General features: G+C 46.7%; 1 protein-coding gene across 9 annotated transcripts in view; it reads left to right on the top strand.

Annotated features, from left to right (window-relative positions):
* Positions 1 to 27,617, top strand: part of PCBP3 (poly(rC) binding protein 3) — a 65,911-nt gene that overhangs the window by 21,385 nt on the left and 16,909 nt on the right. For 3 of the 9 annotated variants that reach the window (XM_073304785.1, XM_073304789.1, XM_073304793.1), the window contains 4 exons: positions 7,009 to 7,050; positions 20,616 to 20,691; positions 21,610 to 21,669; positions 27,149 to 27,201. In XM_073304785.1, the coding sequence (XP_073160886.1) occupies positions 7,009 to 7,050; positions 20,616 to 20,691; positions 21,610 to 21,669; positions 27,149 to 27,201 (231 nt within the window). Of the gene's footprint in view, positions 1 to 7,008; positions 7,051 to 20,612; positions 20,692 to 21,609; positions 21,670 to 25,191; positions 25,195 to 27,148; positions 27,202 to 27,617 lie in introns of all 9 variants that reach the window. The other 6 variants (XM_073304784.1, XM_073304788.1, XM_073304786.1 and 3 more) reach the window with 4 other exon arrangements.

Raw genomic sequence — 27,617 nt, forward strand, 5'->3', positions numbered from 1 at the left:
CTCAGGCTGTTCCATCCCCCCAACAGCCTCAGGCTCTGCCACACCCCACCCACCTCAGGCTGTTCCATCCCCCCAACAGCCTCAGGCTCTGCCACACCCCACCCACCTCAGGCTGTTCCATCCCCCCAACAGCCTCAGGCTCTGCCACACCCCATGCACCTCAGGCTGTTCCATCCCCACAACAACCCCCCAATGGCCTCAGGCTCTGCCGCACCCCACCCACCTCAGGCTGTTCCATCCCCCCAACAGCCTCAGGCTCTGCCACACCCCACCCACCTCAGGCTGTTCCATCCCCCCAACAACCCCCCAACGGCCTCAGGCTCTGCCACACCCCACCCACCTCAGGCTGTTCCATCCCCACAACAGCCTCAGGCTCTGCCACACCCCACCCACCTCAGGCTGTTCCACCCCCACAACAGCCCTCCAATGGCCTCAGGCTCTGCCACACCCCACCCACCTCAGGCTGTTCCATCCCCACAACAACCCCCCAACAGCCTCAGGCTCTGCCACACCCCACCCACCTCAGGCTGTTCCATCCCCACAACAACCCCCCAACAGTCTCAGGCTCTGCCACACCCCACCCACCTCAGGCTGTTCCATCCCCACAACAACCCCCCAACAGTCTCAGGCTCTGCCACACCCCACCCACCTCAGGCTGTTCCATCCCCACAACAACCCCACAACAGCCTCAGGCTCTGCCAGACCCCACCCACCTCAGGCTGTTCCATCCCCACAACAACCCCCCAACAGCCTCAGGCTCTGCCAGACCCCACCCACCTCAGGCTGTTCCATCCCCCCAACAGCCTCAGGCTCTGCCACACCCCACCCACCTCAGGCTGTTCCATCCCCACAACAACCCCCCAACAGCCTCAGGCTCTGCCAGACCCCACCCACCTCAGGCTGTTCTATCCCCACAACAACCCCCCAATGGCCTCAGGCTCTGCCACACCCCACCCACCTCAGGCTGTTCCATCCCCACAACAACCCCCCAACAGCCTCAGGCTCTGCCACACCCCACCCACCTCAGGCTGTTCCACCCCCACAACAGCCCTCCAACGGCCTCAGGCTCTGCCACACCCCACCCACCTCAGGCTGTTCCATCCCCACAACAACCCCCCAACGGTCTCAGGCTCTGCCACACCCCACCCACCTCAGGCTGTTCCATCCCCACAACAACCCTCCAACGGCCTCAGGCTCTGCCACACCCCACCCACCTCAGGCTGTTCCATCCCCACAACAACCCCCCAACGGTCTCAGGCTCTGCCACACCCCACCCACCTCAGGCTGTTCCATCCCCACAACAACCCCCCAACAGTCTCAGGCTCTGCCACACCCCACCCACCTCAGGCTGTTCCATCCCCACAACAACCCCCCAACAGTCTCAGGCTCTGCCACACCCCACCCACCTCAGGCTGTTCCATCCCCACAACAACCCCCCAACAGCCTCAGGCTCTGCCACACCCCACCCACCTCAGGCTGTTCCACCCCCACAACAGCCCTCCAACGGCCTCAGGCTCTCCCCCACCAGCAATCCTGCCAACTGCTAAGGCTCTTCCCCCGTCCCCACTTCAGGCTGTTCCATCCCCAACATCCCCCCACAGTCTCAGGGTCTCCCATCCCCTCAGCAACCCCCACCAGCCTCAGGCTCCACCAGCGCTTTCTCTCCACCCCACCCCACCCCACCCGCAATGACTCAGTGAACCCAGTCCGCCACACTCTGAGCCCGACTCCCTGAGATGCTCTGGCCCCCACTGACTTTTGCAGGCTCCCCAGTCACTGCTGACTTCCCATTCCCCAGCTGCTCATGCATCTGCCAGACCCAACCTCCTGTGCAGAGAGGGAGTGCTCCTGCCTCCTTGCCAGTGCAGTCCCGGGGCCTGGGGCACCCTGAGGGGAGTCGGGGACGGTTCCTGGTGACACATGGCACCCCTGGAGCTGGGCAGGACTCGGCAGCTCTGATCTTGGAAGAGGGGAGTGCCACTTCCACAGTGTGCTCCAGATCCGTTGGGAGCCCCTCTGTAGGGACTGTGCAAGGGAAGGCTCTGCGGGTTAGCAGGGCACAGGGCTAGGGGCTGGCTGGGCACTGCAGATTCCACTGCTGCCCAGCACCGAGGTCGTACAGGTTAGAGCACACTGCGCCTTCAGTAACTCGTTACAGCTTTCCCCTCCATGCTTCCAAGAGCCCCCCCACCTCTGAGCCCTGGCAACGTGGCTCTTTCAGGAGCCACCCACAGATCCCGGCCCTTGGTGCGGATGGCACAGTTTAGGCCCCACAACCCCTGTCTCTCCAGGGAGGGAAGGCCCCACACCTGACGGATTCCATGGGACCTCCTGCGTCAAAGCAACTTGTCCCTTTGGGTCACTGGTATGCCACATAGCAGCAGCAGGGAGGTGTTTGAGAAAACTCCAGGGTGGACCAGGTCCATGGGGGAATGGGAAGTTGCATGTAGATCAGCTCAAGGTGCATTTTGACCTGTAGTAAAACTCCAGTATTTTCAAATATATTTACAGTGGTTCCCATTAAAATGTCAGTGTTTTCTGACAATTAGCACTCTATGGTTTTTCCATGTGCTTTGGACTGGCAATATCTCTGGGGTTTCTGTTGGGAAATGTTGACCTTTTAAAAACAACTACTGTACCCAGTTTATTTTTGAAGAAAGTTGATTTGCATCTGTCCGAGACACCGTCCTATCTGTGGCTAACTCTGTATGTAATCATCAAAAGATATCACAGAATAGCCTCAAGAGGTTGGACTGTTTATTTTGGACATTATTTAATGTTGTGCTTATTGGACCATTTTTCATTTCTACATCTCTAGTTACTGAGTCCCCAGTAGAAATAAGTATGTATATTACTGATACTTTTGGAGCTGATTGGTAATTCGGAGCTGACCAATGAACTATCTTCAGAGCCTGGTCATTTAAACAAAATTAAAGCAAAATATCAAATGGAAATTTAAAGGAAAAATTGAACAATTTAGAGAACATCCTCAGTCTGTTTTCCTTCCTATTACTATACCCTGTGTGAATACAGCCTAGGGAGTGAAAGATTTAGCGATGGGAATTTAACCCTTTGGAGACCGTGGACATGTATAATGCCAATAAAATATGTTACCTCACCCACCTTATCTTTGTCAATGTTCTAAGAATCAGATAATAGCATTTTTGATGGCAAGAAACCACTGAATTGGCTTTTGTGTCCAATTTCTCTACACTTGTTATTGATCTTCACCCCACCAAGCTGAGGATGTTACTGAGCCAAACAGCTTGTTGTTTGCAACGAGTGATGTAACTTTTCAAAGGTTACCAGACTTTCCTCTTCTTTGCTGTCTTTACTCTCCCTTTACAAAGTGTTATCCATCCTTTATGCCATTTAATTTGGAATCATCTGAAAAATGTTTTATTTAATCAGATATGTTTTATTACCCAGTAAACTCCTTAGCAATAAGGCGTCTACAGCTGTTGGCAGACAATAATGCTTATTTTCAAAGTGATAAAAAGATTATGTTAAAGGATTGTTGCAAAACTTTGCTGAAGATACCTAGGAAACACCCTGAACTACAGAGGGTGAAATTCACCACAATGCAGAGAGCCACCACAAGGCCTACATGCCACTTAAATGCCACTTGCGCTCTATTTTGAGGGCATAAGTGAGACGTAAATGGCACACTGGACTTCTGCTGCATCTCTGCTCAGGGTTTCATTTCACCCTAATGTAGTAACATAATGTATGTACAGATTAAAAGTGTATAAATACTGGACATTTTATAATTTTAAACAAAATATTTCTCACTTTCTAAGACCCGAGAGCAGGATTTTGTGTTACCCCTACAAAAGCTAACGATGACATCACAAACACCTAAATAACTGAAGGGTTTAGGGTCTGATTCTGAGCTCACTTACACCATCAATGATGTAAAACAGAATTGGACCTTTCATTGCTAATTCTACACATTACAGGCCATTCTGTCACCGATTTGAGTGTTTCTTTCTAAACAAACTCTTCCAGGATGCTGAGCTGCAGGGCTGAGCAAACCTTTTGTCAGACCTGAGAAGCAAATCACACTCACTCTGCACAACGTTGCTGTTTCGGTGATCTTTGCTATGTCCCTTTTGGACAGTGGATAGAGATAATTCATCTGCAGTGGCCAGGAGGGGGAAATTGCAGTCTGTTGAAGTCAGTACCAAGGACAGAGACATTTCCTTAGCCCCCTTTTCCCTACACCAGCCACAGACCCTGGACTGACGTCTATGGGCTGAAATTTTCAAAGCCACATGTGGGATTTGGATGTCCAATTCCTGCTAACTGTAAGGGAAACTGGGTGTCCTAATCTCTTACCTGGCTTTGCAAATCCCAGCCATAATGTTTTGCAGGGTAGATGACTAAAGGATTCAGTTCTGCCAGTGGAAACCTTCCTCTGGCTACACTCCCACTGACAGGTGGAAGTTCTGTCTGGAGGAAGGACACTATAGCTGCACTGTTAGGCTGTCGTTTCAGAATGATCTATCCTGGGTAGGACTATAGGCCATGTACAGGGGGGAAAGGGAAGTAGTTGGTGCCCTTTGCAGTTGGTACGTTCTGTGCACATCATTTGCTTTTTCATTCTCCGGCCATAAGTGTAGCAGCAAGCTGGCAAATTCAGAGCCCTGGTTAATACCAACTTTCCAAATATCTGCTGTATATTAAGTTTGTGGGATGTCACTTTTCATCCCCCCCTCCCCCAGTACAAAGCTATTTAGCTCTATCAATTATGGTGCAAGCTATTAGAAAGCTAGGGCCCAGCCCTGACTTGAGGTTGCTGAGCTCCTGTCAGATGGCCAGTCCCTGAGGGATCAGGCTGGTCATTAGAGGTGACTCAGGCTTGCAGGTGCGTTGTCTGTTCAGCTGTGCAACTTCTAAATTCAAGCTGGACTATCATGAAAGGATGGTCTCTAGATAAAAGAAAAAGGTCCTCAGAAATAAATTCAAACCCGCAGCCCACCCTCTCTCTAAGGATTGGTCTCTGCAGCATGGTGTGATTTACGGCTCTGGCAGAAGTACCCGCACTCGCTTTCATCTGGCTCGCACGCTAAAAAGGATGCAGTGATGGGGGCTTCAGGGGAGGCTAGCAATGACAACATGGACCCAGGGAGGCCAAGCAGGCTTGTACAGCCCATGCTGCCATGTCTTTACTACTATTTTTAGTGAGCTAGCTACATTAAAGCTAGCGCGGGTATGTCTACCTTCCCCCTCCACCATTGCAGCATAGATGTGGCCTAAATGCCTCCTGCCTGGCTTGTAATGGTCTCAGTTCCACAGCATGTAGAATGCCCATCAGCTCCTAGAAGGAACTTCCATGATACACAGAGGGAACAGATGGCCAGTGTAACCCCTAAGAACCACATGTGATATGTGTTTCATGGCACAGCATGGAATCCAGGGATGAATACATTCATTTGCTTTCCACTCAAATGTTTCCATAGTTGGGACCTCCCAGCCCTGGTCTACACTGCAGGCTTATGTCGGAATAACGACATTGCTCAGGGGGTTGGAAAACCAGTCACATAGCTCCTGCCTCTTGGGGAGGAGGAGAACTGGCACCGACCGGAGAAGCTCTCCCATCAGCATAGGTAGCGTCATGACTAAGCGCTGCTGTGTAGACAAGCCCCCAGTCTCAGCCCCTGTGATACAATAGTGCCGACTACATATCTCCTCTTCGGTACAAACACAGCAGCATTCTGATCACCCAACATGGCGCCCTTTCCTGCAACCTCGTAACTAGGGTCCTACCAATTTCATGGCCCTGAAAAATGTGTCACAGACTGTGAAATAAGCCCTTCTCCGTGAAATCTGATCTCCCCCTTACTGTTGGGACCGCCTCAGTCAGGGGGCTCCTAGCTGCAAGTCCTGGATGGGCTGGGGAGGGAGAGGACTTGTCCTTCCCCTGCACGGCCACTCTCGTTCTCAGGGGGAGATCAGACCCACCTTGGAGTGCCTCCCCTTCTGCAGGAAGCTCCAGTCCCAGAGGTTCCTGCAGCTGGAGGAGACTTGTGGAGGTGGGTCCAATATCCCCCTGCTCCTGGGAGCGCCTCAGCTCGGGGGGCTCCTAGCTGTGAGTCCCTGCTAGTCTGGGAAGGGTCAGGACTTGTCCTTCCCTTGCGTGGCAGCTCTGGAATGGCAGGATCAGACCCACTTCCTGGTACCTTGTGGGTTGGGACCCCATGATTACAACACTGTGAAATTTCAGATGTAAACAACAAAAAACATTAAATTGACCAATTTAAAAACCCTCTGGCCATGAAATTGATCAAAATGGACCCTGAATTTGATAGGGCCCTACTCATAACCTTAGAGTTACTTAACCAGATTCACACTGGAGAGATTGGAAGTCGTCACATGACAAGGGATTTTCCAAGCTAGCCCGCTGCCACTATGTATTTATACAGCTTCCCAAGCGTGCCGCTGTTCAAAAACCTTCAGGGCAATTTGTGCATTGGGTGTAAGGACTGTGTAGCAATTCTGCGGTGACATCCCAGTGCTGACCTCTAAATGAGGATCCTGTAATCCAAAGAGCGGCACTTGGGGACTCATACGTACCTTTGCTATAATTGTGTATTGTTAAGGGACGGCTCTGGAGTGGGCATTTGTAGTGGGCAGCGCTGCTCTCTGTGACAGAAATCATTTCAAGCCGAGAGGCAGGCTCATTGCGTAATGCGAAGGTTAACAGTGTGCCGTCAGCCTGGGGGGCTGAGTGCTTTATAGTGGCCAGTCCAAAAAACCAGTGCTGACACCTGTTGTGAGAGGAGCGGTTTTAAGAGTGATGATAGGGTTCTTTATGGGGAGGAGGTGGATGCCTGGTCTGGCTTCATTTATACATAAAAATACTTTCCCAAAAATCATAGGGGGCTTCTCCCCCTTCCCAGATTGGCTATTAAAGGGGGAAGGGATTTAGATGAAAGCTGCAGCTGAGGCATAGGGCTTAAATAGACCCGACAACCAAGTCTAATGACATATCTTTTCCTTTCACAGGCCTATACAATTCAGGGACAATATGCAATTCCACACCCGGATGTGAGTTTTACCCTAATTTTTCTTATACCCATTTTGCTCTTTTATGTCACCTGCATGATACTGTTAATTACTACGAATATTAATATTAGACAATAATATTAATAGCATATTCTCAAAGTAACAGTCTCTGTGTAGTATCTGTAATACCTTGAATAGCCTTTTAACCTATTAGCACTAAACTTTATTAATATTGAGGACTTGGCCTGATGTTAAATTTTTTGTATTGTTCAGTGCTATCCCTTTACTAAGACAAACCCTATATGCATTTTGTGCCCCAGAGAATGGTCAAAAATAGTCTTTTCCCTCTGTGTCCCTCCCTCCATAAAATGTTGCTAATGAAATGCGTACACTGGCTTATCCGGGTGCTCTTGTGAGGGGGTAGGTATATTTGAAAGCTTAGAGACTTATGGCTGTCTCATAGACTTTGCTTTCTAAAAGCGGTGCCTTCCCACAGGTTGGTCTGTCTTTGGGTATGTTGTCAGTTGTATTGCAAAGGAAGTCTGGGCATCTGGTGCTCCTGAATTCTCTCCCCACTATTATTTTAGACTGAGGATTGATTTTGCAGTCAAACTGATCAGTCACCTAAGCATAGATGCACCCATTCCTTGTGTTTTGGCGGAAGGGATGAAATGTCCCAAGCTCTCTCTTTGACATGGCTTACAAGCAACATGCAAAAGTTCCCTAGAAATGAAGGACAGTACAGGTTGCTGTGTTGAGTTCAATTCCCAGTCAGGGCTGTATAGGAAGGCCCTTGGTGCTCTCTGTCTTTTCTGGTAAGGGTGAGGATTTTTTTCTGTTGATCTTAATGTTAGTCAATGGGGGAGGCGACAGATGGAGGAGAGAAAGAAAAGGAGGTTCTGTGCCAAATTCATTCCTGGTTAATGCTTATTTCTAGTGAGAAAAGCTGGGCACAGGTGAGCAAGGAGTAAACACATCCCCTCTGCAGCTTTCACCCATGTGGCTCATATGCAGCCTCCAGCAGAAATTTAAAATTATCCTTCTTGACAGGTCCCCCAAGGGAAGGCGGGATGGATACAGACGCCACCATCTCCAGGAGACAACTCTCTCCTGGGGTGTAGGCCTGTTCCGTATCTTCCCTTCTTGGCCCGGTCTTTGTCATTTTGCAGCATTCCCTCCTTAGTGGGAGGAGACACAGGGAAGAAGGCAAAACCATATGTTTTATAATAGTGGGTGTGAACGAAGGCACGTGCACTGAGGCGGGGTGAAAAGAGGCAGTCTCTTAGCCTTCTATAGGTGAAAGGAAGAACTCCCAGCTACACTGCTCTTGGTGAGTGCTCGAGTAAGAGTGAGTCTAGTAAGACCTCAAGGTTGGGGACCACTTTTACAACAGGTGTGCTTATTCAGGTGGGTGGTTTAAGCCAATTGGCTTCTATCCAGGACCCCATCCATCTCTAGGAAAGCAAGGACATGGTCCCGCCCAGAGTCAAAGAGGAGGCGAGACAGAGCTGGGTGTCCTCTGCCTATTGGTGACACTTTGGCCCTGAGGTCTTTATGACCTTCCCCAGTGGCTTCACACAGGTGCTGAAGAGGAGTGACAGAGACACCATAGCAGGCAGCCAAAACAGCCCTTTGCACTCCCCTAAAATAAGTGGAGCTACTTTTAAGGACTACAGCCCTGACCTGCCAGGGGCCACAGCTGGATCAGCAGCACCTTGTAGTCACTAGTACCTAAAGCCACTGACCAACCTAGCAGTGTGAGCCCAGATGTCCCACCTCTGTTCGTTGTCGCGAGAAGACCAGTGACTGCCAAGATCATGCGATTGCCATGCCCTGGCCCAGCTGGAAGCCTGATTGAATGACACTGTGACGACTTGCTCAACTCACCCAGATCTGTGAGCCACTGCGTTACCGCTGTGCCTTAGCGGGAGGGCGCTTTGCTGCGGCTAAGCTGGGAATCTGTCCCTGACACGCCAGCCTGCCTGCCTTGCCAGCAAACCCTGCAGCATCTGCCAGTCCAGCCCTGCCCCGCAGCGATCCCCACTCCCGGAGCTCCCAGGGACGCCTCCCTGCAGCGTCCAGCCCCTCTCCCTGGGACCCGCTGCCTCCAGAGAGAGTGAGCACACAGCACCCTGCTAGGCTGGCTGAGGACTTCCCCTCCCCTGCTAACACACAGCACTGGGATGGGTGTGTAACAAAACAAGCCTGAGTTTATTAACAAAGGACATAGGCTTAAGTGATTTCAAGTACGGGTGAAAGCGATCTGAGAGGTGTGACAAAGTCAAGTGGTGCAGCTTCAAGAGGGTGGTCCTCTTGGGTTGCAAGAGGTGGGCGGGTGTGTTAGCCCTAGAAAGATAAAGGCCCTTTTCCCTATAATGGGGGTCAGCAATCTTCGGCACGTGGCCCATCAGGGTAATCCACTGGTGGGCCACGAGACATTTCGTTTATGTTGACTGGCCGCAGGCACGCCCCCCCCCGCAGCTCCCAGTGGCCATGGTTCCCCGTTCCTGGCCAATGGGAGCTGCAGAAAGTGGCACGAGCCGCAGGGACATGCTGGCCTCCGCTTCCCGCAGCTCCCATTGCCTGGGAACAGCGAACCGCAGCCACTGGGAGCTGCGGGGATCCATGCCTGAAGACGGTCAACATAAACAAAATGTCTCGCAGCCCGCCAGCCGATTAACCTGATGGGCCGCGTGCCAAAGGTTGCCAACCCCTGCCCTATAAGCTGAGAAGGGGCTACCTCAGGTCAACTAGGGACACCTGAATCCAATTAAGGGCTGCCTGAGGCCTTTAAAAACCCCTCCTCAGGGAGCTGGGAGGGAAAGAGACAGGCTTCTCCAGGGTGAGAGGCTGCTCTCATCTCTACAGGGGAAACAACCAAGCTGACTGCCTGTTTAGGGGAAGGACCTGCACCCTGGGGCCAGCAACAGGACAACCCCCCTCCAGAGAGGGGGTCAGGAAAAGGAATCCCCCTTTATTTTGTGTTTGTGAATTTGTTTCTTTTGTTTGGTGGAGGAGCCCTCGTTGGGCCTGCCCCGAGGCCTACCTTGAAAACATTGATAAATAAACCCCGAGTGGGAAGACAAACACTGTCCAGAGTGGACTGATTTACCCCAGGCACCGCCAGAGAGGGAAGTGGTACGCCCAGTGAGACAGAGAAGGTGTCTTACCACAAAGGTTATAAACAAAATGAACAAAAGACACTTTCCAGTGACTAAACTGTAACTTCAGCAAGTTACTATCTTTGTCTGAGCAGGTTTCTTATCTATAGTCCGTTCCTAGAGACTACAGGCTCCTTGGTTGAAGGAATGACCCCTGAAATCCACCCCCCTCTTTTTTTGCTTTTTGAAACCCAAAATGGAACTTTTTCATTATTTCATGTTTACCTTTTTCTACCACCGCCTATTTCAGAGGCAAAAAGGAAGGGAAGAAAAGGGGAAAACATAAAAACTAAAATAGTGCAAAGTGCAAGGTCATGCACTTAGTAACTAAAACAAGAATTTTTGGTCTAAGCTGGGAACGTAACAGAGGAGGAGAAAGAAAGAGAGAAACATGGGTGTATTACTCTCTCTAAATACGTCAAAGGGATAAACACCAGGGAGGGAGAGAAGTTATTTAAGTTAAGTGCCAATGTTGACACATGAACAAATGGATATAAACTGACCATTAACAAGTTTTCTAACCATCAGAGGAGTGAAGTCCTGGAACAGTCTCCCAAAGGGAGCAGTAGGGGGCAAAAAACTAGCTTGTTTCAAGACTGAGCTTGAAATTTATGGAGGGGATGGTATGATAAGATTACCTACAGTGGCATGTGGCTCATCTGACTGCTAGTAGCAAAAATCCCCAACAGCTGGAGATGGGACACTGGGTGGGGAGGGCTCTGAGTTACTACAGACAATTCTTTCCCAGGTGTCTGACTGGTGGGTCTTGCCCACATGCTCAGGGTCGAACTGATGGCCATATTTGGGGTCGGGAAGAAATTTCCCCCTGGGTCAGACTGGCAGAGACCCTGGGGGATTTTTGCCTTCCTCTGCAGCATGGGGCATGGGTCACTTGCTGGTTTGAACTAGTGTCAATGGTGGATTCTCTGTAACTTGAAGACTTTAAATCATGATTTGAGGGTTCAGTAACTCAGCCAGAGGTTCGGGTCTTTTAGAGGAGGGGTTCTCAACCTTTTCTTTCTGAGGCCCCCCCAGACATACTATAAAAACTCCATGGCCCACCTGTGCCCCAAGAACTGGTTTTCTGCATCTAAAAGTGAGTGCCGGCGTTAGGGGGTAGCAAGCAGGTCAGTTGCCCAGGACCCCATGCCACAAGCGGCACCGTGAAGCTAAGTTGCTCAGGCTTCTGCTTCAGCCCCAGGTGGTGAGGCTCAGGGCCCCACACTTCAGCCCCATGCAGTAGGACTCTGGCTTTCTGCCCTGGGCCCCAGCAAATCTAACACTGGTCCTGCTTGGCGGACCCTGAAATCTGCTCACGCCCCAGACCCCTGGTTGAGAACTACTGTTTTAGAAGATGGGGTGGGTGAGATTCTGTGGCCTACAATGTGCGGGAGGTCAGACTAGACGATCACGATGGTCCCTTCTGGCCTTAAAGTCCATGAGTCATGGAGACCAGACTCTTAGAGCTGGTCCATTGCCGCATTAGCATAGTGGAAGGACCCTCCTGCAGGAAGTGGTGATTAGACCGTGATGAAGGCATATTCCTCTGCGTACTGTGGTCAGGCTGTTGCCTAAGATGAGCTCCATTGTGTCTGTTTGCATGCACAGCCTCAGAGACAGTTCAGGATATGATAAACCCGTGAGGGTCATGAATACTGATCCTAGTGATTTAATGGAATATCAAGCTCATATTCTGTTAGTCTGTTTGCAAATGCATTCTGTGGGCCTCATGACGTGATTTTGTCGGATCTTCTAAGCTATGAAGGTTGGCCATAATCAGTACTTGGATGTGAGCCTTGCAGCTACGACACATACCGGCAGGTGCTTTAGAAAGTAATATTGGAGAGTCGGTAGGTGGGGCTCTTCCCTCGGAGGCAGCGCTGAGGTCGGACATCAGATGGGTTAGTAGCTTTGTGCTGCTAGAACCCCAACTTTTACACAAAGTGTAAAGCGGAGGTCCTGATCAGTTGTGTTCAGTAGAAATGCCTTTGCACTTTCCACAAAAATGAGTGCCATGGTGAAATTCTACTCCCTGAAATCTGTGGCATTTCCATTGGTTATGATATTCTTCCCTTCCTGGACTCCTTTGTTGTATATTTTTTCTGTGCACAGTTTGAAAGCTGCCAGCTTCTACTTAGGTTGCATTTCAGCAGTGGGTGAGAAGGTCACTTTCTCTATAGTTGGCAATCATTTTATGAAATTTGTGGAGTGTGTTGATTGAAGAGCCAGTCGCTGGATGAGTGATAGACAGGAGCTGTGTTGCTATTAATATGCTTGAGTGTCCTGATGCTTGTATTTAAATGCTAAGCAGATATGGGCCTGGTTAGTACTTAGATGGGAGACCAGGGCAAGGTGAGGTCTGTGGAATACATGTATCCTTTGTGTACCAGGCAGACGCTTACTGACCTCAGCTCTTGCTAGCTACTAACAGGATACAAGAGGCACAGTCCACATCAAGTTTTGCAATTTTTATTCATTCTTGCCAGTATTCACATTTGTTGCTGCTTTTATTATTTTGTAGTGGTGATGGGGATGAAGGGAATACAGAAGATTTTTGAGGAGAAAGTATACAGATGACTATTGGGACATATTTTTTTGACAAAATACTGATAAAAATAGAAAACATGATTTATTTTAAATGTTTGTCCTTTTTTATAAACAATAAAGAAATAAGATGCAAAAGGCTGCTTTACTGCAACGTGAAGACAGAGATTTAATTGCGTGCTGCCAGGAAGCCAGATGCTCCCCTGGTGTAAACTGGCATAGCTTCAGTGGACAGTCTGGCCCAGAGCATTTAGAATTAAGGTTCCATGGGCAACTTCCGTTGTGTCCCCTTCGCTTATGCTTCACAACAGCATCTCTTATAACATGATCATACAACTCTAGGCTATGTGACACGTTGGACTGGATCACCCCATCCCTGTGACACACGTGCGTAGCACTTCATATCACTTATGCAACAAATGTCATTACAAAAACAAAATATGCCACGGTGGCCTCTCAGTTCAGCATGAGGGCAAACAATGGCAACCTCTTGACAGCACTCTTTGTGAACCATTGGCAGATGCTGTTGGCAAAGGAGCCAAAGGGAATTAGGTGCTCAACTCCCAATGAGCATCAATGAGATGTGGGCACCTAATTCTCCTAGACCCCTCTGAAAATCTTAGCTGTCACCCCCATCACTCTGTGTTGTGCAATCTGCTGTTGAACAACCCATTGCAAATCTCATGTTGTTCAATAATCAGTATGGTTTAACATTTGTATTTCTGGCAGGCGGGTTTAAAACACACTACTTCTTGCATAACAACGTACAAATATCAGAGTAACAGCCGTGTTAGTCTGTATTCGCAAAAAGAAAAGGAGGACTTGTGGCACCTTAGAGACTAACCAATTTATTAGAGCATAAGCTTTCGTGAGCTACAGCTCACTTCCTCAGATGCATATCATCTGAGGAAGTGAGCTGTAGCTCACGAAAGCTTATGCTCTAATAAATTGGTTAGTCTCTAAGGTGCCACAAGTCCTCCTTTTCTTTTAACGTACAAATAAAAGCTTTTATGGTGACACAAATGACACTTCTGAAAATGGGAACTACTGAAATGATGTTTACTATGCAGCCAAATGTAGTGGTAATAACACACAGACTGGGCCAAATTCTGTTAGAGGCACTGTTTTAGTCAAGTCTAACAAAGTTCAGTGTTACCCATCCCTTTTAACACAGCATTGTCTATTTTTTCTAAGAAGTTTTTGTTTTATATATTTCAAGTTCTCTCCTTAAATAGACTGTGAATATGATGAGTCTACTTTGCTAGTCAGATCAACATGCCCTTTCTCCTAATTGTCCTTCTCAATACACCCAGCATTGACTCAGGCTATACTTCTTCTTGTTATGATGCAGCTCTCTGGCAGAGGAACAAAGCACATTATGGTGTATACTGCATTGTGGAAGCATTTGCGCTCTGGTCAGTAACAGGCAAATAATATTTGTGATTTGTTCAATACTCTGTGGCCAAATCCTGCAGAATTTACAGAGACCTCATTCAATGCCTGAGTAATGTAGTTGTATCTCTTTCAAGGCTTTAGTATTTAAAACAATGCTCAATTAGTTAATTAATGGAAATATGAAAACAATTTTACTAAGTAATTCGCTCTTTCACTTGCTGCAACACACATTTGTCTTTGAGCTTTCCCTTTTTATTGATACCTCAGCAATGTTGTTATCCTGGGGATTTGGAACTATCTGTAAGGAATGAATGAATATGGACATCCTGGGACAAACCCCAAATTCCTTGCTCAGTTTTCCCGTGGATAAATTGGTCACTCGAGTGAATGGGAGTTTTGTCTCAGTAAGGACGGCCCTTGGGCATTCATGTACAGACCGAGACAGGTAGTCTCCATTTGGAATTTGCAATGGAAGGGAAGCCAGTGGTGACTGGGAGGCTAGGGGTTCTTTGGATATGAGGAGCATAGGAACTGTTTTAGCATAGTGGGATCTCAGCCCTGAGCCATGCGCCAGAGCCATGCACGAGATTGCCCAGTTACCCGTAATAGGGTATAAGCAGACATTTTGCCAGTACGTAGTGATATTCTGCATCACTGCACATTGGTAGAAGCTAGTGCTCTCCCATCGTGGCAGCTTGGTTACCTGGATATGTCGTCATAGTTCTATACTGTGAACCTGACTAAAGCGGAGGAGGGGACGGGTGGTGGTGGTTGGGGACTCCCTCCTAAGGGGGATGGAGTCATCCATCTGCCGTCCAGACCGGGAGACTCGAAGTGTGCTGCTTGCCTGGAGCTAGAATTCACGATGTGACGGAGAGACTGCCAAGACTGATCAAGTCCTTGGACTGCTACCCCTTCCTGTTTCTCCATGTGGGCACCAATGATAGTGCCAAGAATGACCTTGAGTGGGTTATTGCAGACTACGTGGCTCTGGGAAGAAGGATAAAGGAGTTTGAGGCACAAGTCGTGTTCTCGTCCATCCTCCCTGTTGAAGGAAAAGGCCCAGGTAGGGACCATTGAATTGTGGAGGTAAATGCATGGTTGCGCAGGTGGTGTCGGAGAGAGGGCTTTGGATTCTTCAACCATGGGATGTTGTTCCAGGAAGAAGGATTGCTAGGAAGAGACGGAATCCACCTAACAAAGAGAGGGAAGAGCATCTTTGCAGGCAGGCTTGCTAACCTAGTGAGGAGGGCTTTAAACTAGGTTTGTCAGGGGACGGTGACCTAAGCCTGGAGGTAAGTGGGGAAGTGGGATACAGGGAGGAAACATAACAGGGGAGGCCTCCTGATTCATACTCAGAAAGTAGGGCAACCGGCTAGTTATCTTAAGTGCCTGTACACAAATGCAAGTAGCCTGGGAAACAAGCAGGAAGAATTGGAAGTCCTGACACAGTCAAGGAACTATGATGCGATTGGAATAACAGAGATTTGGTGGGGTAACTCACATGACAGGAGCACTGTCATGGATGGGTATACACTGTTCAGGAAGGACAGGCCAGGGAGAAAAGGTGGGGGAGTTGCATTGTATGTAAGAGAGCGGTATGATTGCTCAGAGCTCCAGTATGAAACTGGAGAAAAGCCTGTTGAGAGTCTTTGGGTTAAATTTAGAGGCGAGAGCAACAAGGGTGATGTCCTGGTAGGTGTCTGCTATAGGCCACCAGACCAGGGGGATGAGGTAGATGAGGCTTTCTTCGGACAACTAACAGAAGTCTCCAGATCACAGGCCCTGGTTCTCATCGGGGACTTCAATCACCCTGACATCTGCTAGGAGAGCAATACAGCAGTGCAGAGACAATCCAGGAAGTTTTTGGAGAGTGCTGGGGACAACTTCCTGGTGCAAGAGCTGGAGGAACCAGCTAGGGGCCATGCTTCTCTTCACCTGCTGCTTACAGAGAAGAATTGATAGGGGAAGTAGAAGTGGGTGGCAACCTGCGTAGCAGTGACCATGAGATGGTCGAGTTCAGGATCCTGACAAAAGGAAGAAAGGAGAGCAGCGGAATAAGAACCCTGGACTTCAGAAAAGCAGACTTTGACTCCCTCAGGGCAGGATCCCCTGGGAGAATAACATGAGGGGAAAAGGAGTCCAGGAGAGCTGGCTGTATTTTAAAGAGGCCTTATTGAGGGCGCAGGAACAAACCATCCCAATGTGCAGAAAGAATCGCAAATATGGCAGATGACCAGCTTGACTTAACAGAGAAGTCTTCGGTGCGCCTAAACACAAAAAGGAAGCTTACAAGAAGTGGAAACTTGGACAGATAACTAGGGAGTGGTATCAAAATATTGCTTGAGCATGCAGGGGTGCAATCAGGAAGGCCAAAACACAACTGGAGTTGCAGCTAACAAGGGATGTGAAGGGTAACAAGAAGGGTTTCTACAGATATGTTAGCAACAAGAATAGGGTCAGAGAAAGTGTGGGCCCCTTACTGAATGGGGGAGGCAACCTAGTGACAGATGATGTGGAAAAAGCAGAAGTCCTCAATGCTTTTTTTTGCCTCGGTCTTCACAGACAAGGTCAGCTCCCAGACTGCTGCACTGGGCAGCACAGCATAGGGAGGAGATGAGCAGCCCTCAGTGGTGAATGAACAGGTTAAGGACTATTTAGAAAAGCTGGACATGTACAAGTCCATGGATCTGGATCTAATGCACCCGAGGGTGCTGAGGGAGTTGGCTGATGTGATTGTAGAGCCATTAGCCATTATCTTTGAAAACTTGTGGTGATCGGGGGAGATCCCGGACGATTGGAAAAAGGCAAATATAGTGCCCACCTTTAAAAATGGGAAGAAGAAGAATCCAGGGACTATGTACTGTTCATCCTCACCTCAGTCCCTGGCAAAATCATGGAGCAGGTCCTCAAGGAATCCATTTTGAAGCACTTGGAGAAGAGGAAGGTGATCAGGAACAGTTAACATGGATTCACCAAGGGCAAGTCATGCCTGACCAACCTGATTGCCTTCTATGAAGAGATAACTGGCTCTGTGGATATGGGGAAAGTAGTGGATGTGATATATCTTGACTTTAGCAAAGCTTTTGATACAGTCTCCCGCAGTATTCTTGCCAGCACGTTAAAAAAGTATGGATTGGATGAATGGACTATAGGGTGGATAGAAAGCTGGCTAGATCATCAAGCTCAGTGGGTAGTGATCAACAGCTCGATGTCTAGTTGGCAGCCGGTATCAAGCGGAGTGCCCCAAGGGTCTCTCCTGGGGCCGGTTTTGCTCAACATCTTCATTAATGATCTGGATAATGGGATGGATTGCACCCTCAGCAAGTTCGTGGATGACACTAAGCTGGGGGGAGAGGTAGATACGCTAGAGGGTAGGGATAGGGTCCAGAGTGATCTCGACAAATTGGAGGACTGGGCTAAAAGAAATCTGATGAGGTTCAACAAGGACAAGTGCAGAGTCCTGCACTTATGTCAGAAGAATCCCATGCACCGCTACAGGCTGGGGACTGACTGGCTAAGCAGCAGTTCTGCAGAAAAGGACCTAGGGGTGACAGTGGACAAGAAGCTGGATATGAGTCAGCAGTGTGCCCTTGTTGCCAAGAAGACTAATGGCATACTGGGCTGCATTAGTAGGAGCATTGCCAGCAGATTGAGGGAAGTGATTATTCCCCTCTATTCGGCATTGGTAAGGCCACATCTGGAGTATTGCGTCCAGTTTTAGAATCCCCACTACAAGAAGGATGTGGAAAAATTGGAAAGAGTCCAGCAGAGGGCAACAAAAATGATTAGGGGGCTGGGGCACATGACTTATAAGGAGTGGCTGAGGGAACTCGGGTTATTTAGTTTGCAGAACAGAAGAGTGAGGGGGGATTTGATAGCAGCCTTCAACTACCTGAAGGGGGGATTCAAAAAGGATGGAGCTCGGCTCTTCTCAGTGGTGACAGATGACAGAACAAGGAGCAATGGTCTCAAGTTGCTGTGTGGGAGGTTTACATTGGATATTAGGAAACACTATTTCACTCAAAGGGTGGCAAAGCACTGCAATGTGTTACCTAGGGAAGTGGTGGAATCTCCGTCCTTAGACGTTTTCAAGGCCCAGCTTGACAAAGCCCTGACTGGGATGATTTAGCTGGGTTTGGTCCTGCTGAGCAGAGGGTTGGACTAGATGACCTCCTGAGGTCTCTCCAGTCCTAATCTTCTATGGTTCTGTGAAATGCTGGCTCACAACACTTTCCTCACAACTCTTGCCAGCTCGTCAGAGTACAGAAATTAGAAATATAGGAGATGTTGTAAGCCGTTTAGGCATTGGTTCAAACAACTGCTTTACCTTACTGCCTGGCTGTGGAGTCCCCTAAGTCTTTTGAGTTTTTTCATTACACTCATATGCTTTTGTTACATATCCACATGAAAAATATTTTCATTCAATAATAGAAACAGAAAGGGTTTCACTGTTTCCCCTGGCCCTGAGCAGCTCCAATGAATGGTCTGTGGCTCCCAAAGTTGTTCCATTCGGCAAAACATCATCTCTTCACACTGACGTAGTTAGGAATGCTCAGGTTAATGAGCAATCTGGTTGGCTTTACTCCGGTTTCCATTTTACAGCCCAAACAGCAGTGGGCAGGGGTTGTGTCGTTCAGGGCAGGAAGGATGGGAAAGCTAGGCTGGTAATGGTGGCAGTGAGGAAAGAGCTCTTGTAAGATACTGCACAGCAGCTGTCCTTGGATGGCAGCGATGAGAGGCTTCAGCAGGGAGATGCAAATTTTAAAAGAGAAACGTGAAGGGCTAAAGAACCATTGAAAATTTTATCATTATCTTTGGAATGAACCCAAGGAGACTGTTTTGGTCTCCATTTTAGTGTAAAGCAGGATAAGGTCTGTTTTTTAAAAAATAATCCTGTTCTTTTTTTGTTTCAGTTAGAGAGTTGTCATGCCCAGTGGACTAACACGTCTTATCCCCGGGTTTCCATGTTGGTTTGCTGGACTCATACTGCATGTGACATTAGGGGTTATTCTCATTTTGATTCATTGGGACTTAGACACAAAACTCTCTGTGCACCGGCATGACACTGTGCCCCCTTGGTCAGTAACGCCTTGGGAGAGTTTAAAAGCTGATACTCCATGTCTGTTGTTGCACTAGAAAACCTGATGCAAGCTCACCCACTCGGGTTGGTTGGAATCTGGCCTACTCTTTTCCACTAGTTTGTTTAAAAGTTGACCACTTGCATGCCAAATGCTTCTGATGTTCTTACTTGCCAGCTCTCTGGTAACTGACTGTTAGATACCATTTCCAAAACTCCTCTCCGCCTTCCCACCTGTTTTCTTCTGCCTCCAGGGCTTCACCCTCACCACTGCTGATGTCAGGCTCCCCTCCACTCCCTCCCTCAGACGTGCTGCAGGAGCCAGGACTTTTAGGATGTTGTTTCACATGCAAATTTAAATGACAACTCCCCCACTTGCCTGCAGGGGACTGGACTAATTGACCTAACAGGTCTTTTCCATTTCTGATGTCTATGGTTTTGTTAAACCTCCTAGGCCGCCCAAGCTCTCGAAGATTATTGAAGGGGGTGTGATACGGGGCACTCCTTCCTGCATACACAGCAAAATCTCAAAGGGGGCCTTATCAGGATGAAATTTCTACCTCTTCAGTTTTCTTAAATTTGAAGCAATAAAACGGAGCACAAAATGTATTCCAAACATATTCTTCTTCCGAGGTCTCTTTTTAAGGGGCCAGGAAAAGACTCCGAGCACAACAAGGGATTTGCAGGCTCTGAAATACTTACCTGTTTTAGCTGAAGCCCATGTTTTGCCAACTGCTGGGTAGTTTGTGTCGATAAAGTGACGACTTTAAGAGCTACGACTGGTTTGGCAACTAGATAAATTTCCCTTTCAATGTGCAGTATTCAAGTCAAGCAAGGGGAACATCCAGTGGGTAATGAAACAAAATGGCCAATTACTGTACACTTCTGATAGCTATCCCAGGGACTATCTGTGCTTTTTAAATATTGGAATTTGATTGTTATGGACCTGGCAGCATATTTGACACTGTTCAGATATTTTTACTCCTATTCTTCACTAGCAGCAGTCAGTGACAATGGGTTACAAAGTCTGATCAGCCAAGTTGCATCTGGAATTGCTGTGCTTTGATACCCTTCTACCGGCTTTGACAGCTCCCTGTTCCATCAGGGCACGTGATGCTATCTGTGGGCTGGCAGGATCAGGAGAGATCTGCACTGACAAAGTTAAATGATTTCAGTTAGAGACCAAAACTGGGCTTGCTGCTGGTATTGTACTTCAGACCCTGATCAAGCACTTCTGCTAAAGATTTGGGCTTTACTGTATCTACCCAGGCCAAGTCCTTCTGTTAATGTCATGTTTGCCATGTCTTAACATGGCGTCCTGCTTTGGTTTTTTTATTATAATTTTGTTCTTAATTTTTTTGGTGTGACTTGTTGTATTCTATAACAATAACCTTCTTAGTTCTAATGTCCCTCCTACCCCTCAGCAGTTGACCAAGCTCCACCAGTTGGCTATGCAGCAAACCCCCTTTACTCCCCTTGGACAGACCACCCCCGCTTTCCCTGGTACGTACCCAGATGCCCTTTACAGATTTCCTTCTCTTCTTACCTGTAGAGTTTCTCTCTCTTTCTAAGCTTGTTTTATTTAATGGAAATAAATAGGACAAGTAAAGTGAAGTTGCAAATGTCAATGGTGAAAAGTTAACAAAGATTAGTATTTCAAAGTGCTTCTCCTTATGGCTCAGTTTGCTGTAATTGTGCGTGTACAGTCTGCTCTTGGGAAGCCATGTTTATCTGCTTCCTGCTTTGCTAGCTTGAATAGAGGTGAATCAACTTTGGGATAAAACAAATGCTTGTGGGCCCTTTCTAGCACAGAGGACTGGGTATTCATTGCCACGGGTTGGTATGTCCTTTGGGAGACATCCATACACTCTGACAATGCTTCATTTGTTGAGCATTGTCTGCAGATTCAGAAATCTGTAAAGGCTGTGTAAATTCCTTTCAGCTCTTCCTATTGATCTCAGTCACTGTCCATCCAGGATGTTCTCTTCATATGCACAAAGTAGCTGTAGAATGTCAACAGAAACATACTGTACGTGAAGCCTCTTTGTTTTGTGCTTCATGAGAAGTGGTGGGAATTAGCCATACTTTTAGGGGGGAATCCTGTCCTCTGGTGAAGGAGGCCTTTGAAGCAATATGCTATAATGGAGGACCCGCAGAACTCTAGTTAGGGCTATATGTCTCAAAATTTGCTAGCAGAATTGATAATACAGTTTACATTTTTCATTGTGAACTAGGGTGGCAACTATAGAGTCGGGAATGAAAATACTTAAAATACCTTCATTCCTCTCGATGGTCAAAATGCCAACTGGAAATTCCTTTTCTGCCATTTTGTCCATCATATTTTGAGCTTCCTAGATGAAGTGACATTGCTTATCTCCTTGAAGGCAAAAGCATTAAATCTGTTTCTTCTTTGCTCTTCAGGAGAAAAGCTGCCCTTACATTCCTCCGAAGAAGCTCAAAATCTGATGGGCCAGTCATCAGGTAAAATAAAAGCTATAGGGAAATTAGTAGGCTTCTGTTGCAGTATTTCTTGAATAGGACCCCATCAGTGTTGATAATCATACATAAATTGTCTTATTGTGTTGACAATACAGTACGACTTCCAATGGGCAAGAACCGATGGCGTAAGACAGTACCTGCCATTTTCTTTCTACAGTATGTCCAAGGAACGGAATAAATTTACCCGTACTGTACTGTACTTCAATAGTCCATTAATATAGTCTCTTGATATAGGTGTATAATCGCCATTCATGCTAATGAGAATTATGCATGGTCAAGAAAATCATAGAATTATGACCTGTATTATTGTATTTGAGTTTTATACAGTTCTCCATGAGATAACAGAAGAATACCCATGGGAGGCAAGAGACAGCAATCCTACGTTAGTGTAGCTTTATTAATCCATCCAAAGGAAGGTAGCTTTCTAAGCTGTGCAAGGCATTCATGTATCTGAGTAAAGCTGTCATTTTTGATAAATTCCTATTTCAAATTTTCTGCACTGACAATTGGCTAAGAAGCTAACACGTGTCAGTGCAGACTTTCTTTAATAATAATTGTTTATATCTTAAATGCAGTCAAAACAGGGTGTTTTAGCACTTGATAGATGATAGAAGAAATTAACCACTTGAAAAATATTGTTGACATTCACAACACTCAAAATACCTTTAATTTAAACATACATTTGGAAAATAATCATTTCATAATATGGCCTAGTGCTAATAAGTTAATGTATTTTCCGGTGAAAAATATTTTATTCTTCATGCCATTGAAAGGAATTTTGGGGATCTTATTGTACTATAATATCTCTTGCTGGGGAATGGAAGTACATTTTGTTAAAGCAGTATGGGTATATTTTATGGGCTATAGCCTCAGCTCATGGAAATCAGCTTAGTTCCAACGAAGCCAATGGAGTCACGTCTATTTATATCAGCTGAAGATCTGGCCTTATGTTTAAATCATAACCTTACGTATAGTCCCGGGTATTTTTAGTAAAAATCATGGACAGGTCACAGGCAATAAACAAAAATTCATGGCTCGTGACCTGTCCATGACTTATATTAAAAATACCTGTGATTAAATCTTGGAAGGGGGGTGCATCTCAGAGGGTATCGGGGGGGATTCCACTCGGGGGGCATCCGGGGCCAGCGGCACCAGCTGTCCGGGCCAGCAAACTGCAGCTGCTGCAGCCGGCCAGCCAGCCGGCCGGGGAACGCTGCCCGCAGCTGCCGGAGAAGGGGCTGGTGTGGCTATGCCCCAGGCCACTCCAGCAGTGGCTGGCATGGCTATCCTGAGGGCCACCTGAGCAGCTGGCCCCATCGCCAGCCGCTTGGGCAGCCCTGGGGTCAGCCACACTGGCCCCTGCAGAATCACAGAGGTCACGGAAAATCGCAGAATCCGTGACTTCCACAACCTCCATGATGGACACAGAGCCCTATTTATAAATACATAAAAATGCCAACATAAATGTGCTGGTGACATCATACACATAGATCAGGCACACTGCAAAATGTTCTGACGACATTACTTAACCAAAAAGGCAAACTTTGACCACTGAAATGGATTCTGCAAGACTTAATTCCCGCCCCCCAAAGTATAACATGACACGCAAAAACTTACATTTTTCTGCATGTGTTGGTTTAGTATTTTTGTAATAGTTGGACAAATTTTGACCGTTGTTTTGTGCACATGACTACAACTCACTTTCTTGCTCTGGCATTCTTCAGTGCTCATGTCACACTAGTGTCATCCTAGCTCTGACACATGGAGCTAGGTTCTCGGCTGGATTAATTCAGCCCAGGCCTTCGGAAGTCAATAGGGATATGCTGATTCACACCAGCTGACGATCTGGTTCATGACCTTTCATTAGATAGCGTCCCCTCGCCTCACTCCCAGGAGATGTTATAAATTGTAACTGTGTAACATATTGATTCAGAAAATGTCTCCTGTGGAATTCCAAGCGGTTACAAAATTGAACCTCATAATGCACGTGAGAACCCCCTGAGAGAGTTCAAGGTCACGCACTCTGGGATTTTCCATCACTGCAGGTTGGTGCACTCTGAGGTGCAAGTAACAGGGACAACCCCAACTCCAGTGCATGGGACGTGATAGTTAGGGTGGCACCCAGCAAGGAAGCCAGAAGACCTGCTGGACTGTACAATGTTCAGTGGGGGAGAGGATGTTGAGATGGGCTCATCTAGGGGAATGAGGAGTAGGTTCTAGACAGACATAGTGAAGAAGGATCCATGGGGTCAGGACTGGATCAGAACTGGGAGCAAGGAGGAGATGGAATGGTGAAGAGGAGGGAATTTGTCCAGACCGGAGAAGAGTTTCCAGTCCCATCTGAGTATGGGCAAATATTAGGACCGGCTATTATTTTGCCTCAATGATTTGCCCTTCCCATTAACACTGCGGGGGCGGATTTGTTAACCCAGAAAGGGAGTATTAGTGACAATGTGGAGTAATATAAAAGAAGGCTGCATCTATTTCAGTGAGTGTGTTACTCTGCAAGCCTGACTGGTGAGAAGTGCTTCTCACTAAGTCTTGGCACTTAGGAGCCTACTGCTGACCAGTAAAGTCCTTCCTCTGCTGTAAAACCAATATTAAATGCAGGGGAGAGCTAGTGGTGACAGTCTCTTGAGCTGGTGTCCCAGCCAAGGGCTAATGCTGCTTTGTGCCCACAACAGAGGGCTGCACGGCAGGATGGGTGTTCTTATGGTTAAGGCACTTGATTGGCAGTTGAAAGTCCTGGCTTGTATTCCCAGCTCTGCCACTCCCGTCTTGTGTCCTTAGACTATTCATTTAGGCCAAAATACTTAAACTTCGGCGCCTAAGATTACGCAACTAAGTCTATATTTAGATATTTAAATAAGTGCCCAGATTTTCAGAGGTTCTTAACAAATCCCTTGGAAATTTCTGGGACTAGTGAGAGCTCATCAGTTCTGAAAATCTGGACCCTTCGGTGTCTAACCTTGAGCAGCCAAGTTTGAAAATTGTGGCCTTACCTTTCCTTCAGTTTCTTCTTCTGGGAGATGGGTACAACACTTACCTGGCCTCCTGGGATGGTCGTGAGGCTAAATTCAGTAATGTATGGGAAGTGCTATATCTTCCAGCAAAGCAAAGCAATTTGATATAGTTATTTCCAGGAGTAGTCTCCGAAATGCCTATTTAAACTTTTTTTCAATGTGTTCATAGATTTCAGTCTTAGTGAGAAGTACTTTGTATCATGTCAACTCTGGCATGCTAAGGACAAAGGCAACACATCACATTTCTTTTAAGGATTTTTCCATATATTCACTCTTCACTGTATTATTAATGCAACATCAATCTTCCTTATGGACTTAATACTGTAAAATATGGTTGTTCTGATTTGAATTCTTAAAACACAATGATACCAACAGAAATGGAGCTCATTGGTTCCAGGGGTGCTGGAACAATTTGTACAGCGGGGGTGCTGAGAGCCATTGAACCAAACTGGAGTCAAAAATGGAAACCACTTCAAGCCAGGTGGTGCGGCAGTCCCCCCAGCCCACCCCCAGCACTCCTAGTTCCAGTATTGGTTCGTTCATTTTCTAAATGTACTCTGTTGTTATCAGCAAAATTAGTTGGGAAATCATCTTTAGCAGTACAGAAAACGTTGGCGGAACTGAAGGATAGCAAAACTAGATCATTGCTTGTATTGTTTGTATATTCCTTTTGGAGCAACTACAAAATACCACATGGCATGCAGCAGCAATTCTGGGGTAATTTCATTTCATGACTTGCATGATAGAGTTCAATAATGCCGCTGTGTTATTTCATAGAGACACTGTAAGTAACTGGCTTCATCGCTGTTAATTGGGGGAAATGATAAAACATGAGGCATTTTAGGAGCCGTGAAGGCCATCTGGCCTTAACGTACCTGCCTTTTCTTTTCTTTTTCTTTTGTTTCATTTTAATCCTACATTCTGTGTGCTTTTTCTCCATGCTCTTACTCCCCTATTTGTCCAGACACAAACCTTGGTGTCTCTTGAACTCATTTATATTCTTTGCCTCAAATTCCTTCCCTTGTCATTTATTCTATATACTGATTAAAGTTTTTGCGAGTAACTGTAAATTTATGTTGGCTACTAGACAGCTTCACTCTCCCAGTGCTGCAAATAGGGATATGAATGTCACTATTTCGGCAATGAATGAAGATCTAATAATCTTATTTAGAGAAACTACTGCTGACATATGCTTGGTCCTGTACTGAGAACAGTATGAAATGCTGATTGATTACATTTCAAGCTGCATAGATTTGTCCCCTGACACCTCCACTTTCATATTAATGGAAAGTGTTCTTTATCTCTTCAGGGAAACTGAAAGGAAATATATGTCTCTATACAAATCAATCACTAGGTACAGCATGTTTCTATCTGGTTAAACAATAATTCAGGCTCTAAAACTGGAATTCTTGATTTTCCTGTGGTGGAAGAGCAGGATGGGTATTGAATTCAGTTAGTCAGTTCCTGTTTTGTACTTTGTGTCTTTGATTCATTGCTGAGTGTAAATCTGTAGTGCCTGGACTCCCAGCGTTGCATCGCAGAACACAAACGAGTCAACGTGAAGAAGTTCCTCTCTCAGCCTGTGTTATCTGATGCATTGTGACACAGTATTCCACTTTCACTACCATTTGTAAACCACTTGTGAAGACTGCTGCCAGAGGGACATGCAGAAATATATCATCTAATGTAGCAATGCCACATGTCCTAACAAAGACCATTCTTGATCTATCTTGTACCTCCTCTCCATGACTGTTTCTTAAGCATATTTTGCTGTATCATGTGATCAGAGAGGTTTGTAGTGTGTATACTACTTACCCCTTGATGCCATCATCATGATGATACAGCATTCATCCTATAAGGCATTTACTACTTCTAATTTGTTGTGGGCCATGTGATTTCTCACTCTCCAGTGCTTACTTACAGACTTCCCCACACAAAATGCACCTCTTATTTCTCATTGGTAGACTTCAAACAATACAGGATGTTGCTTGCTTAACCTATTTCAGCTTTTCCCAGGTGGGTCTGTAATTTTGCACAATGGTTTTCAGTAATCTAGGGATTCTTTGAGTGTTAAAATAAAAGAAAGGAAGCATGGACTAGCTGGCAGTAGCAAGGAGCTCTTCCTCCTTGTTTCTTGGAAGGAAGACAAAGTGATGGAAAGGCACCTACAGTCACTGGCTTTTAGTCTGGAAGCTGTGAACCTCCTAATGAGAACCAACTGGGAGGGTTCAGGGTCCCAGAAGAACAGTGGTAACCAGTTGTAGGAGTGTTGGTAGTAATTTTGTTCCTTGTTATTATACCAGAATGTGTTGTCTGCTTACCCTCCTGGCCCTAAGGGAGTATGGAACATTTGTGATGTCTGCTATTTTGGTTAAATACCAGGCAATACACAGTGCTTTCTCTGCAAGCTATAATCATTTTCCCTTGCATATGCTCAGGTTTGGATGCCAGTCCCCCGGCCAGTACTCATGAACTCACCATTCCCAATGATGTGAGTATAGCACCTTTGAATGCTCTCTGTACCAGGATATATATGAAAGCTACAGATAAATCAGTTAAATAGCTATGTAGCAGCCAGTTCATTGAGCCCAGCCATGTTGTTTGGCAATGTTGTGTCAAAACATTTAGTATGATTGCTAGACTTAATGCACAGAATAAAACAAAGAAAGTTAAGAATGGGTCAATCTGGCTCTCCCCTTTTTTTTCTTTGCTAGTTTAAAATCTATGACTATGTCTTTTCTTTAAAGTGAATTTAATGCTCATGAAATATGTCTGGTTGACAGCTCTAGAGAATGAGGTCATCTAATATTCCATGACCGGTACAGCACGAGGAGACTCTTTTCATGGTCCCATCAATGTGCTTTAGCTATGTGGACCCCTGTGATGTAACTGCCCACTCAAACCTTG

Source organism: Lepidochelys kempii, chromosome 11 (genome assembly GCF_965140265.1).
Source record: "Lepidochelys kempii isolate rLepKem1 chromosome 11, rLepKem1.hap2, whole genome shotgun sequence".
NCBI classification, from domain to species: domain Eukaryota; kingdom Metazoa; phylum Chordata; order Testudines; family Cheloniidae; genus Lepidochelys; species Lepidochelys kempii.